Source organism: Erythrolamprus reginae, chromosome 3 (assembly GCF_031021105.1).
Source record: "Erythrolamprus reginae isolate rEryReg1 chromosome 3, rEryReg1.hap1, whole genome shotgun sequence".
Lineage (NCBI taxonomy): Eukaryota > Metazoa > Chordata > Lepidosauria > Squamata > Dipsadidae > Erythrolamprus > Erythrolamprus reginae.
The window spans coordinates 112,231,169-112,245,931 of record NC_091952.1 but is presented as its reverse complement, the minus strand read 5'-3'; the positions used below and the strand labels follow the sequence as shown (position 1 = coordinate 112,245,931).

Sequence of the window (14,763 nt, the reverse complement as noted above, 5' to 3'; positions counted from 1 at the left end):
AAACTAAACACATTTCTTACCTTATCCCAGAATAATACCTTGCTTCGATAAATTTACTCTTAATTGATTTTTACCTCAGAATATTTATATTGCTCACTTCAAATGTGTATAAACATTGGGGCAATTATTATTGGTATTAATACTGGAATTTGGAAAATGGAGAATCCCATTCCAATAAATTCTAGCTCTATCTATCATCTGTCTCTCTGTCTACTTGGGGAAATTAATCTCCTAAGAAACACAGTGGCTCAGAAGATTAAAAGTCTTGACCAATGATTGGCGATTCATATTTGACACCCATTGCTGCAGTGGATGGTGTGTGCTCCCATCACACATTCTACCTCCTCCAACCCAGCAGTTCGAAAGTGGGCAACTATGACTAGAAACATAGAAGTCTGGCGGCAGAAAAAGACCTCATGGTCCATCTAGTCTGCCCTTATACTATTTTCTGTATTTTATCTTAGGATGGATATATGTTTATCCCAGGCATGTTTAAATTCAGTTACTGTGGATTTATCTACCACGTCTGCTGGAAGTTTGTTCCAAGGATCTACTACTCTTTCAGTAAAGTAATATTTTCTCATGTTGCTTTTGATCTTTCCCCCAACTAACTTCAGATTGTGTCCCCTTGTCCTTGTGTTCACTTTCCTATTAAAAACACTTCCCTCCTGGACCTTATTTAACCCTTTAATATATTTAAATGTTTCGATCATGTCCCCCCTTTTCCTTCTGTCCTCCAGACTATACAGATTGAGTTCATTAAGGCTTTCCTGATATGTTTTATGCTTAAGACCTTCCACCATTCTTGTAGCCCGTCTTTGGACCCGTTCAATTTTGTCAATATCTTTTTGTAGGTGAGGTCTCAAGAACTGAACACAGTATTCCAAATGTGGTCTCACCAGCATTCTATATAGCGGGATCATAATCTCCCTCTTCCTGCTTGTTATACCTCTAGCTATGCAGCCAAGCATCCTACTTGCTTTCCCTACCGCCTGACTGCACTGTTCACCCATTTTGAGACTGTCAGAAATCACTACCCCTAAATCCTTTTCTTCTGAAGTATTTGCTAACACAGAACTGCCGATACAATACTCAGATTGAGGATTCCTTTTCCCCAAGTGCATTATTTTACATTTGGAAACATTAAACTGCAGTTTCCATTGCTTTGACCATTTATCTAGTAAAGCTAAATCATTTACCATATTACAGACGCCTCCAGGAATATCAACCCTATTGCACACTTTAGAGTCATCGGCAAATAGGCAAACCTTCCCTACCAAACCTTCCCCTATGTCACTCACAAACATATTAAAAAGAATAGGACCCAGAACTGACCCTTGTGGCACACCGCTTGTAACCTGACTCTGCTCAGAATACTCGACTAGATTAATGAGTAGTATTTAAGTGAGCAACTTTATGAGGACATGAAAAAAGCCCCCAACTGGGTCTCCCCAAGCAATAGTGTTCTCAAATCCTTATGCCATAGAAGCACTTAGGTATTTCTGACATGGAAAAAAAATAGTTTACTAAGTGGAGGTGATAGATAGGTGGATGGAAACAAGAGTAGATGGATAGATAGATAAATAGATGGGTGGATGGGTGGAAGGATGGATAGAAGGATGGATAGACGAACAGATAATTTCCTGTTCTTTCCCTCTGCTGAACTTCTAGCCAAAATACTGGATTTTCCTTTATTTCTATATCGGTCTATATGAGAGAACTTTACTTGTAGTTAAAAATAATCTCTCTCTGATATTTCAATCCACTCCTTTGCTTAAATATTGTCCTTCCTCCCCCAAGGAAAACAAATCAGTAAAGTCTAAAGCAGTGGTTCTCAACCTTTCTAATGCCGCGACCCCTTAATACAATTCCTCATGTGTTAGTGACCCCCCAACCATAATTCTAGCGCCAATTCTCCCAACAGAGCTTTAAGCTGATTGGTAGTAAGATCAGAGGGACACCCCTACTGTAAATGCCTGATTGGTTGGAGTGTAAAAATATGTTCCAAGGGGCCAGAATAGAAGCTTTAGTTCCTATCACCAGGGAAAATTCATCTTTCCCCATGGTCTTAGGCGACCCCTGTGAAACGGTTGTTTGGCCCCCAAAGGGGTCCCAACCCCCAGGTTGAGAACCACTGGTCTAAAGGAAACCTTTTGAATAAAATTTGGTTTCACATGGCCTCAAGTAAAATTGGCCAAGGAGATTTTGCAATGAAAGACATATGGACATTTATTTGTCCAATATATCAATATGAACTGGAGTAGCAAATGACTTTTATACTGGCACTATACCAAGCTATGTACAGACTGCTAAGATATCTGAGATGTATTATTGGTTGTGTGCCATCTACTTCCCCACCTTCCAAGAGAGAGGAAATAATTAGAGATCCAGAAGGAGTGGCTGAGGAGTATCCAGTGTCCTTTACTAATAATTGCCATGTATGTCTGTTAATTGAAACAGGGAGATGATATTGTCAAGATACATGGGATCTACAGAAAGAAGAACTGCTTCCATTTGGAGGAGTCAATACAAAAATCAAACTATTTTCAGAGTTGGTGATAGAGATTAGAAAACTACTTTGAAAATATCCTTGAAATTAACAGAGATTAATAGGGCAAATCTATTACTAGGAGAAGAAGCAAACAAGAGCAGCTACTTATCAAGGTTATTACAATATCCATCCAAGAAATTTTGAAAATCATTTTTAAAAATTCTGAAAATGCATGAGTAGGTGCTTTCAAACAATTAGAAATGCATACCAGTAGTACATATCAGTAGCTACAGCAGTATTAATATATATATATATATACATACCACCAGTTTTAGTATTGCTTATTTTGATATTATAACCATGAATAGGGCCATTTGTCTGGATTGGTGGTGCACTCCAAGTAACTATTATATTTTCTTCAGTTGACTCGGATGAACAGTTTTTAGGTGTGTCTGGTTCTGATACAAAAATTAACAGAAAAGCAAATAATGATAAAATAACGGTCTCTGGGACATGACAACAAGAAATAGAATATGAGCAAAATAAACTATGACTCCCATGAATTTACAGAAGGGAAATAGAATCAGTGTTGAGCAGTACATTGTGTATTTGTGCACTGGGTCTTGAAAGCTTAGAACTACGACGCCTCAAACATGATCTAATTAACACCCACAGGATCATTTGCTGCAATGTCCTGCCTGTCAAAGACTACTTCAGCTTCAACCACAACAACACAAGAGCACACAACAGATTCAAGCTTAATATTAACCATTCTAAACTTGACTGTAAAAAATATGACTTTAGTAATAGAGTCGTTGAAACATGGAACTCGTTACCGGACTCCATAATATCATTCCCTAGCCCCCAACATTTTTCCAGTAGACTGTCCACTGTTGACCTATCCAGATTCCTAAGAGGTCAGTAGGGGCGTGTATAAATGCACTAATGTGCCTTCCGACCCCTGTCCTATTGTCTCTCCTATATCTCCTATATCTTCTCTTCTATGCCTATATCTTTACTTCTATTTTCTAATTGATGTATTTTTATTCCTACACTCTCCACTCTTTTCTTCATTTAACATATTTTATTTGAAGGTATGCTCTATTACCATTATTGTGTATTATTGTGTATTGGATAAATAAACAAACAAACAAACAAACAAATTTGTATATTTCCAGAAAATGTCAGAAATTTCAGGTCTTAGAAACGTTTATCAACTCCAGAGTAAGAATACAAGACCAGGAAGTCCTACGTGAGGTTAGTCAACTACCCACATAGACCTATCACTTCAATTCCAACTCTGCTTTTATAATTTCTACTAGCCCCAGAGGTAATATTTATTCCTTAGGTTCAGGATAAGATGTAGGATGATAGCCTCTGTTGAGAGATGGGTGGCATGTAAGTATACTAAATTCTTCTTTTCACAAAATAAATCTCTTTAGAAATCATATATTGGTCTCTAGAATCTTCTGCCAGCTGAGTCCATAAACAATGAATCAACAACTTTCATTAATTTCTAATCATTTCCAATGACTTCCGATTGGATGAGAAGAAAAGTCAAAATCTGGTACAGGGAAGTAATTATGACCAATTATCCTCTGTCCAATGTGCAGAGAGAATGGGTTTTTATAACAACAACAACAATAACAACAAAATCTCCAAGTTATGGAAGATTTTGGAAAATCAAAATATACTGCTCAAAAAAATAAAGGGAACACTCAAAAAACACATCCTAGATCTGAATGAATGAAATATTCTCATGAAGTTCTCTACAAAGTTGAATGTGCACAACAGCATGTGAAATTGATTGTCAATCAGTGTTGCTTCCTAAGTGGACAGTTTGATTTCACAGAAGTTTGATTTACTTGTAGTTATATTCTGTTGTTTAAGTGTTCCCTTTATTTTTTTGAGCAATGGACAAATGACCTACATTCTCCAAGTAATGTATAATCTTCTTGTTAATCGAGGTTTTGACTCCTTCAAGTTTAGCTTGACTCCTTATGATACTATGGACATATCCATCTAATTTTCTCAACAGCAACTAATAGCATTCCTATTGTCTTTTTCCAGGCTTTTCACAATCTAATCTAAAATCCTAAGATTACTAATGTTCTCAAGATCAGCTAATCATACAGTATTTATACTGTTGCACTAAATAAAAAAAAATTGAAGGATGGAGCAAAAAATTAACAAGCATCATATCTTTTAGATGACCATGAACAGAAATGTTTAACAAGCTTTGGGCCAAACTAAATGCTGAATGCATATTCACATTTAATATGGCATGATTTCTTTAGTCCTGAGAAGAAATAAATATTTTGAAGCAGTTATCTACAAAGGGAAGAAATCACAAACTGATGCCATTCCTATCTTTAATGGCTATTTCTTCTTATGTTATTTCTCTTTAATCTCATTATCCTGCAATAATGAGATTTGTTTGTTTGTTTCCTTATTTCCTTATTTCCTTATTTCCTTATTTCCTTATTTCCTTACTTACTTACTTACTTACTTACTTACTTACTTACTTACTTACTTACTTACTTACTTACTTACTTACTTACTTACTTATTTATTAGATTTGTATGCCATCCCTCTCCGAAGACTCAGGGCGGCTCACAACAGTAATAAAAACAATATAGCAGTGGAACAAATCTAATATTAAATAATTTACATTATTCAGATGTTGGCCAATAAGACTAAAATGCAAGCTGGGGAGAATGGCCACACTTGAGAACTCTGCCTCGATTTCCCCTGTGGGTTTGGCTGTTTATAATGAACTTGGCTGATTTAGCGTTATAATCTGATATATTTTACCAATTACCAGTTACCAGGATCTCAATACATATCCCTGTTTAAACACATGCAGAACTATTAAGTTCCTGGGCAAATTCAGTAAGCAGTAAATAACAAAATATTTTAAAAATCACAGAGTGATACTCACTTCCATAGTCTGTTGTTATGCTAAGTTTACGATTTACTGATTTAATGCAAAAGCTTGAATTTTGAATAGTTGAATTGCATGTGTAATGTGTGTTGGGTGACAATTTTTCAAACACATGCCTTGATGTAGTTGCATCACGACAAATGGGATTAGATTCATTACCTGTAAGAAATGAAAAAAAATATTATTGCCCTGAAATCCAGGCACCTGGGAGATTCTACATCTTCAATATAAGCATAACTGAGAATTCTGTAAATTTAAATGTTCAAGAACATCCGGGTTGAGAATGCTGAATTTTTATTTGATTTTTAAAGAAGAAAATCATGATTTGTTATTCCAAGGAGGAAAAAAAATAAATCTACAATGGAATAAAAATAATTCTAAATACAATCTACCATACTAAAATGTTGTATTTTGCTTAAATAATAATACTACAGATAGTCCTCTTGTAGTGACCATAATTGGAACCCGCAATTTGATTGTTAAATGAAGCAGTCACTAAGTGAAACCATGGCTGGGCTTATAATTTTTCTTCAGCTTTCTTTTGTTTTACAGATGTTTGAAGGTTATAAATGTGAACTGGTCACAAAGTCAGTTTTCATCACTGTATAGGTCAGTGGCTCAATCAGGATTTCTTATATGAACATACTGTACATGAAAACTCACATCATTTAAACATTTTTATAATATTGCCTTTATCTTTTTTTAAGATGAAGTGCTTATATACAAAGTACTGTACTTTTTGATTTCTCCATTAATTTTAGATCAAATGGCAATTGATTGTTTTTTTAAAAAAAATCCTACCAGTTTGGAAACAGCAATATGAATAATTCAGTTTACACCGATCTTCAGTGTCCCAAAATAAAGTTATTGTAGTATTAGTGACGATTTTATCCAATTTCTTGTTTTCTGAAACAGAGAGAAAATTAATTAATTGAAGTATTTTTCATGTTTTTAAAAAAATGCTGGAAAATTACCTCCTTATTTACATACAATGCATGGGTTACAAAACTGTACAGTGGATGAAAAATGTCTTCAACAAGCAAGAGAGGAAAAAGAAAGGTAGATGTGTAATTGCAATGATGAACAGCTCCTTTTTAATGTTTTCAAATAATTTTTTCTTACATTTCGATCACAACATTGGAAGCTCTTTTTCTTTCATGGGCAGGTAGGCCTGGCCTATCTCTCCCAAAGGGACTAAAGCAGTAGTGGGTTCTAAAACCCTTTACTACCAGTTTGTGCGTACATGTGATGATTCGGTGCCTGCGCAGAAGCATCCGGGTGGGTGACCAGAGTCTCCTGCTGCCAGCGCTACCGGTTCTTAGAGCAACCCACCACTGGATTAAAGTATAAAATGCCATTTCCAGCCAGAGTTGTCTTAGTTTCTCCCTTGTTTCTCCCACTGAAATCTTCATCTGCCTATGAACCACAGCTTCTAGTTGTGGGGTGAGGGAAGCAAATATAGCAGTTTCTGGTATTCAGCTGTTAAAGTTGAATTCCTGGATAAATTCCCTGAAGGTTGCTAAATCTTCAGCTTTATTATTTATTTATTTGTTTGTTTGTTTGTTTGTTTGTTTATTATTTATCTATCTATCTATCTATCTATCTATCTATCTATCTATCTATCTATCTATCTATCTATTTATTTATTAGATTTGTATGCCGCCCCTCTCCGAACACTCGGGGCGGCTAACAACAATATAAAAAGACAATGTAAACAAATCTAATATTAAAAGACAATCTAAAAAAACCCAATTTAAAGAACCACTCATACATGCTAGCATAACATATATAAATTCTATAAGCCTAGGGGGAAGGGAAATTTCAATTCCCCCATGCCTGACGACAGAGGTGGGTTTTAAGGAGCTTGCGAAAGGCAAGGAGGGTGGGGGCAACCCTGATATCTGGGGGGAGCTGGTTCCAGAGGCTCGGGGCCACCACAGAGAAGGCTCTTCTCCTGAGTCCCGCGAATGACATTGCTTAGTCGATGGGACCTGAAGAAGGCCAACTCTGTGGGACCTAACCGGTCGCTGGGATTCGTGCGGCAGAAGGCGGTCCCGGAGGTATTCTGGTCCGATGCCATGAAGGGCTTTATAGGTCATAACCAACACTTTGAATTGTGACCGGAAATTGATCAGCAACCAATGCAGACTGCGGAGTGTTGGTGTAACATGGGCATGCCTTTACATTTGAAAAGCAAAATATCCCAGCCATTCCTATTTTAAATTTATTGCATTTAAAGGGAGAGTAATACTTGGTAACATGTGCAATCTTGAGATCAAGTCAAACAAGAAGGGAGTGTTTCCTATTCAGAAAATAACTTTCTGATGAGCTACCACCAGCTCCACCTAGCTGGCAAACTCAAGAGCCACTAGGATTTCAGAAAGACATTTTTAGTGCTACTACGGATGAAAACATAATTTTGAAAATTCTGTCAGTCAAAATAGAGATAAGTTCAGGTTGTTGCTTAATGGTGGTAATTGGGATCAACAACTCCATCCCTAAGTGATGCAGTTGTAAAGCATGATGCCACATGATAGTGCTGACTTACAGTGGCAATGTTGACATTTACATGAATCCCACATAATTGTTAAGCAACTCATCTGTCTTATTTATTTATTTATTTATTTATTTATTTATTTGTATGCCGCCCCTTTCTGTAGACTCGGGGCGGCTCACAACACAATAAAAACAGTTTATAACAAATCTAATAATTTACAATTTAAAATATTTAAAAAACCCATTATTAAACAGACATACACACAAGCATACCATACATAAATTGTATAGGCCCGGGAGAGATATCTCAGTTTCCCCATGTCTGACGACAAAGGTGGGTTTTAAGGAGTTTGCGAAAGGCGAGGAGGGTAGGGGCAGTTCTAATCTCTGGGGGGAGCTGGTTCCAGAGAGTCGGGGCCACCATAGAGAAGGCTCTTCCCCTGGGGCCTGCCAACCGACATTCTTTAGTTGACGGGACTCGGAGAAGGCCCACTCTGTGGGACCTGATCGGCCGCTGGGATGGCCCACTCTGTGGGACCTGATCGGCCGCAGAAGGCGGTCTCGGAGATATTCTGGTCCCACCGCATTAAGGTAATTTATTAATTTAATGAAAGAGGAGAGAACAAAATCAAAAGGAGGGGAGAAGAGGGGAAAGGAAAATACATTTATATTGGTTTTAGAATAAGAATTGCGAAAAATTACAAAGATCTGTTATATTCCTTAATATATATACATTATTATACAACGATTCACATTATTACATTAGTTCTATTCATGTTTCGGTCTTAGTTTACATTGCAATGAGCATCTTTATTATCTATACCTTATGTTGCTTGATAAGTCTATTCAGTCTATCTCATTTAGCTAAATCTAAATGCTAAAGAAGCACATTAGGATTTACCTCCACCCAAAATGATGTTTAAGGCAACGTTTAACAGAATACGGAAAACAACACTTAGGAACAATAATGTGGATTTTGTTTTAATGAATTATAATTACCAGAAATGGGAACATCAATGGGAAAAGATTTCTTGCAATCTTTGCTGAACTTTGCTGTTATGCTATAGGTTTCGCATTCTGTCAGTCGAGATAAAGTATTGTTTTTCCAATCACAAGAATCGCAGGTAACATTCAGCAAATCTAATGATTTCCCAAAGTCAAGATCTGCAGCGTGACGATCATTTCTAAAGTTCGGAGTAAGCTTAATAGCATCTATAACACAAAACAACAAATCAAAGTTGGATGTAATCATTCTGAAACTTTCAAATAATAGAATGAAATCCAAAGAAGGCCACAAATGAGATAATAAAATATGTAAATCATAAGATTACAGTTTTATTTCTGTATTAATTAAACTACTCAGTACCCAGAGGATTCGATGTTGGCCCCGTTGCAATGACTCTACTTGTATAAAAACAAAAGGTCTGTAGAATCAATGTAATCTAAATTTTTCTGGTTAGATTTATAAAGCCAACTAAAATCATTCTTCAAGGCCCTTGATGTATTCACTCAATCTGGATTAGGTTTTCCTATACTGCTTAAGTAGTGAATAAAAATAAATTATGTAAATTTGGGACAACTAATTATTATAGATAAATTTAATTCTTTAATTCTTTAATTCTTTCCTTGCAGCCTATCTGTTCAAGCATTAACAATGTTGGGGCAAAGCTATCTCTGTGATCATACAACATATCCTTGACTTCAACAGAAGCTAACAGATCCAAAGTCCCAAATTATGCTTCCAAATGAACTTTTCTGAATATTTTTGTTCTCAAACAGACAAACACATACCTTACTTTTCAAAGTACAAGTGGATTTTCTTTGTTGTTGTTGTTCCTTCTTTATTGCCAACTGAATGATGAGGAATAATATAATATTCCCCACTATTCAATCAGAATGGAAGAAGCTTCTTGGATGAGACATGAAACATTTTCAAACCCCCACTCCCACTCCTCTCACACAAAAAATCCCAAAGAAAGTCCAGTAGTATTTAGAAAATAATCTTTAAGACAACCATGATCTGGATGGTTGAGAATCTCCATAGACATTTGCTAAGGATTCCAGCAAAAGCTCTTCTCTATATATATTCTAAAAGGTATAATAATTTATATGGCATGTGTATGTGTACATTTTGATGGTACAAGAATATGCAAAAGAACTGTGGAGGCAGCCTTTCCATTTGATAGAGCTTCTTTCTTATTCAAATGGCTATACAATGTTCCCTCGGTTTTCGCGGGTTCGAACTTTGCGAATAGCCTATACCACGGTTTTTCAAAAAATATTAATTAAAAAATAGTTTGTGGGTTTTTTTCTATACCGTGGTTTTTCCTGCCCGATGACGTCATACGTCATCGCCAAACTAATAATTTTTGCAAATAAATAACAAAAAAAAATTGTTAATAATAATGGTGAGTAAATGGTTGGAATGGGAAATGGTAATTTAGGGGTTTAAAGTGTTAAGGGATGGCTTGTGATACTGTCCATAGCCAAAAATGGTGTATTTACTTATGCATCTCTACTTCGCGGAAATTCGACTTTCGCGAGCGGTCTTTGAATGCATCCTCCGCAAAAATCGAGGGAACACTGTATTCTATCTTCTTGGGAGGGGGAATTAAAAACTTACCACAATCCTTACGGTAGTCTGCAAAGAAAAAAAAAATATAAAGTCATTGTAGCAAATGCCTCTAAGTGGGAAAAAATAATTTTATTTAATATTTACACATTCATGTACATTATTTAACTGTGTTCTGGTTGAGAGGATGGAGATTACATAACATGTTGCGTTGCTTAGTAGAACTATTTCATAATTTCATGAAAACAGTAATTGGATATTCAGTATCCTGCTATATTTGGGATGTGGCTCATAAACCATGCTAAAATGTTTTCTCCCATTAATGATGTCAGACGTCAGGAGACATTAATTTAAGGATATAATCTATTTCTGAAGGTTCAGTACATACCTCACTAACTCTTGGCTGTATCAGACAGCCCCAGACCCTTATATTGGCTAAGGTTAGTTGGACTGCTAAAATCAGTTGATCACTTCACAATGATTAAACTAAATGCAGGCAATCTTCATCTTACCACCAGAATTGGAAATGGAATTTCTGTTGTGAGTCACTATGATCAAATTGAGTCAGCCCATGAACAGAACCAATTTTATGAAATTGTTGGGGTGTTGTGAAGAGAGTCAATTGGTCACAGCTTTCTCAAGTGGGGTTTTATTGCCATATTTGATAAGAAACTGGCAAAAAAGAAGTTAGTATATTGAAGTCGCATGACTACATACATTGCAACTAGTTGCAAAGTGAGTCATTTGTCAAGTATCCAAATTATGATCCTGTGACTGGAGGTGAGGGTGCGACAATTGTAAGTGTGGATTGGATGCATAAGTTGCTTTTTATGAGACTTTGATAACTTTGACCCATTGTTAAACAAATTGTCATTAAGTTGAATACTTCCTCTAAGTGGGTAATTGCCCAATACACAATGCAAACAAGCTGAACAACTGTACTGTAACCTTGCCTTATGCAAATTTTAGGAAACCTTCTGGCAAACATGCATCAGAGCTGACCAGAATTTAGTTACCTTGTATGCAACATTGAATAGGAGCCAGATAATAGATAATATGTCCACCATCCTCTTTTTTTAAAGAAAGTTTTCCAACATGGAGGAAATTAAATGGGTTTAGAATTTTCATTAAGGTTGTAGCACAGTAGAACATAGTTGTTGCTTTCTATTGTCTTTGCCACATGAGGCAACAATATTCCAGATGCTGCACCATCAGATTATAATCTCCTTTTTTTAAGTGGAATGCAGACTTCACAACATTACAAACCTCTATGATCTTTAGTTAGTAATTGGAACTAATCCGCTAATTTGTTTGAAAATTAAACTGTTCCAGCAGATACTACAAAGCTCAATTCATCTCCAGCTGTCATTCAACATTACATATACGGTGTGCTGTATATGAATTTTCAGCAGAATTATTATGTACAGATCACAGCAACTTGAAGGGTACACCATAGTGAACCAGTTTATCAACTGGACTCTTCCACTGACTCTGCTGACTATTTAACAGCAGCAACGGGATTAGATCATTCTATGTAAACATTGCTCAAGCTAATTGAAAATTGAGATGCATTACTCCAACCTCCAATCTTAAGACTGTACTTGAAGCCGGGGGGAGGTTTTCTCCTGGTTCACACCAGTTCGCCCAAACCTGGTAGCAAACCACTGGTGACATCATGAGGACATCACAGAATTGGTTTGGTGTGTTGGTCTTTGGATTTTGCCATCTTTTTTTATTTTTTTTTCTGGGGTTTTTTTCTTCTGCACATGCACAGAAGCCAAGTTTCTGGCACTGCACATTGTCGCCATCTTGTTTTGGCTTTTTAAAAATTGTTTTTTGATGTTTCGGCATTGTGCATGTTCTACGCGGAATAGGAGGAAGTGAACCGGCAGTGAGGTAAATTAGAACCCACCCCTCCTTGAAACATACTTGAAAGCTTGTAAAGCTGACAGTTTTTAACTGATAATTTATCTTATAGTTATCCACATACTCAGTTGAGACCCATATAGCAATCATGCATAAATGGATTGCCATTATTAGAGTAACGGTAGGTTTGGATTGTCACAATGCTCCTTCATGTTTTTGGAGATTCATATATAGATGCCTACATATGTGGGCATCTCACTGTCACTCTCTCACTATCCTAAGAAGAAGGCAAAATCCAGTGATTTGTGTAGGAGTCAACACTGACTCAAAGAGATAAAGCAACAACAAAAACAACCAACCCTGAATCAAGTACTTTATGAATTTTAGCTCATCATTCAGATTATAGGGCTGAATGCAAAATTCAGAAAGCTTTTAATTAATTCCTATTCCATTCAGTTGACTTCTACAGGAAAACATTTTCAACCAATGTTCCTAGAATCAAACCTCACTTTAAGATTAAAGTGTGGTTTGTATTCAAAATTTTGCATGTGTAGTAAGTAAATGGGTGCAGGTTTGTCACCTATTGAGGTGGTGTTTGGGAGAGCTGAAGAGATGCTTGTTGCAGTGCCAGTGGTTGGAGTAAATAAAGTATTCCCATCATCTGCCAAAAAATAAACAGAATGTTAGGATCACATCCAGAAATAACTGCTAATATATTTCCCATCTAAGGAAACAATTTTAAAGCTGAAAGGAAAGAAAATGTGTCGTGTTGCTTTTCCAAATCAAAAGTAGAAAGAAATATAATTTTTCTACTACACACTAATGTGGGCTGCTGCCAGAATGCCTAACTGTGCACAGCTTCAAGGCTCTGGAACGCGAATACATGCAGGGAAGCAAAAAACCTCACCGAAACATGCTTGCATCCGCGTCTCTGGGCACTATTTTGCTACCTGCACAGGTGCAGGAAGTGTAATTACACTGAATCCTGCACTTGTGCTCCAGAGCTGGGGAACTGCGTGCAATTAAGCATTCCGGCAGCAACCCACCTCTGACTACACATTATGTAGTATTACATGCTACACTCTATCTATTGCACAATAACAGAGCTTACATTCCGAACAAACATGCGTACAACTAATGTTAATTTAAGGTGAAACCCTTCCCCTATTTAACTGGAGATTATGACACATCAGAATGATTGCATCATGGGTCATGAGGAACAATGGTTTCTCATGCTGGTAATCAGATTAGGGTCAAATTAGTCTCCCTCCTCCCTTGCTATAAAGAAAAAAGCTATTAAGAAAAATGTCACAAACTTGATAGAGCAGTCATGAAGACTTTAGAAAAGATATCTAGATGCTATAATGTTCTTACACTGAAATATAAGCAGAAATGTGCAATCCATATTAATTGTTGAATTCAGTACACTTGGAATTGAATAATACAGTGATTTCATTGCTACTGAATCAGTGATTTTCTAACTCCCTAGTACAGTGGTACCTCAAGATACGAACCCCTCGTCTTACGAACAACTCGTGATACGAACCCGGGGTTCAGAAAAATTTTGCCTCTTCTTACGAACTTTTTTCGAGTTACGAACCGGTGTTCGGAGACTGCTGGGAAGCCGCGCGGCTGTTTTAAAAGGTGACAGCCGGGCGGCGGGGCTTCCCAGAAGCCTCCCGAACGCCGGTTCGTAACTCGAACAAAGTTCGTAAGAAGAGGCAAAATTTTTCTGAACCCCGGGTTCGGTTTGGGAGGTTGCTGGGAAGCCCCCCAGCCCGGCTGCCACCTTTTAAAACAGCTGCGCCGCTTCCCAGCTGTCTCCTGAAGCCGAACGCGGAAGTTCGGCTTTGGCGTTCGGCTTCAGGAGACAGCTGGGAAGTGGCGCGGCTGTTTTAAAAGGTCGCAGCCAGCCTGAGGGGCTTCCCAGCACCCCCCCGAACCCATCTCAAAATTTTCTGTCTTTGAATCTTGTAATGCCTTTACAATAGTGGTTCTCAATCTTTGTAATGCTGCGACCCCTTAATACAATTCGTCATGTTGTGGTGACCCCCAACCATAGGTCTAGTGCTAATTCTCCCAACAGAGCTTTAAGCTGATTAGCAGGAAGGTCAGAGGGACACCCCCACTGTAAACAACTGATTGGTCGGATTGTAAAAATATGTTCCCAGGTGCCAGAATAGAAGCTTTAGTTCCTAACACCATGGGAAATTTGTCTTTTAATGTGGTCTTAGGCGACCCTTGTGAAATGGTCATTTGACCTCACAAAAGGGTCCCGACCCCCAGGTTGAGAACCACTGCTTTACAATAATAATAAAATACTGATCACTGATCATAATAAATATACTACTGCTAATCTATATCTAATTTATAAATATACTAAAGAAAGACCAA

The 14,763-nt window shown here is 37.2% G+C and overlaps 1 protein-coding gene across 2 annotated transcripts in view; it reads right to left on the bottom strand.

Annotated features, from left to right (window-relative positions):
- PTPRC (protein tyrosine phosphatase receptor type C) overlaps positions 1–14,763 on the bottom strand; it is a 107,260-nt gene that overhangs the window by 34,932 nt on the left and 57,565 nt on the right. The window contains exons 4-9 of one of the 2 annotated variants that reach the window (XM_070746388.1): positions 12,950–13,030; positions 10,555–10,572; positions 8,931–9,143; positions 6,237–6,341; positions 5,433–5,594; positions 2,815–2,949 (exon numbers count right to left, since the gene is read on the bottom strand). In XM_070746388.1, the coding sequence (XP_070602489.1) occupies positions 2,815–2,949; positions 5,433–5,594; positions 6,237–6,341; positions 8,931–9,143; positions 10,555–10,572; positions 12,950–13,030 (714 nt within the window). The remainder of the gene's footprint in view (positions 1–2,814; positions 2,950–5,432; positions 5,595–6,236; positions 6,342–8,930; positions 9,144–10,554; positions 10,573–12,949; positions 13,031–14,763) is intronic. The other variant, XM_070746390.1, reaches the window with a different exon arrangement.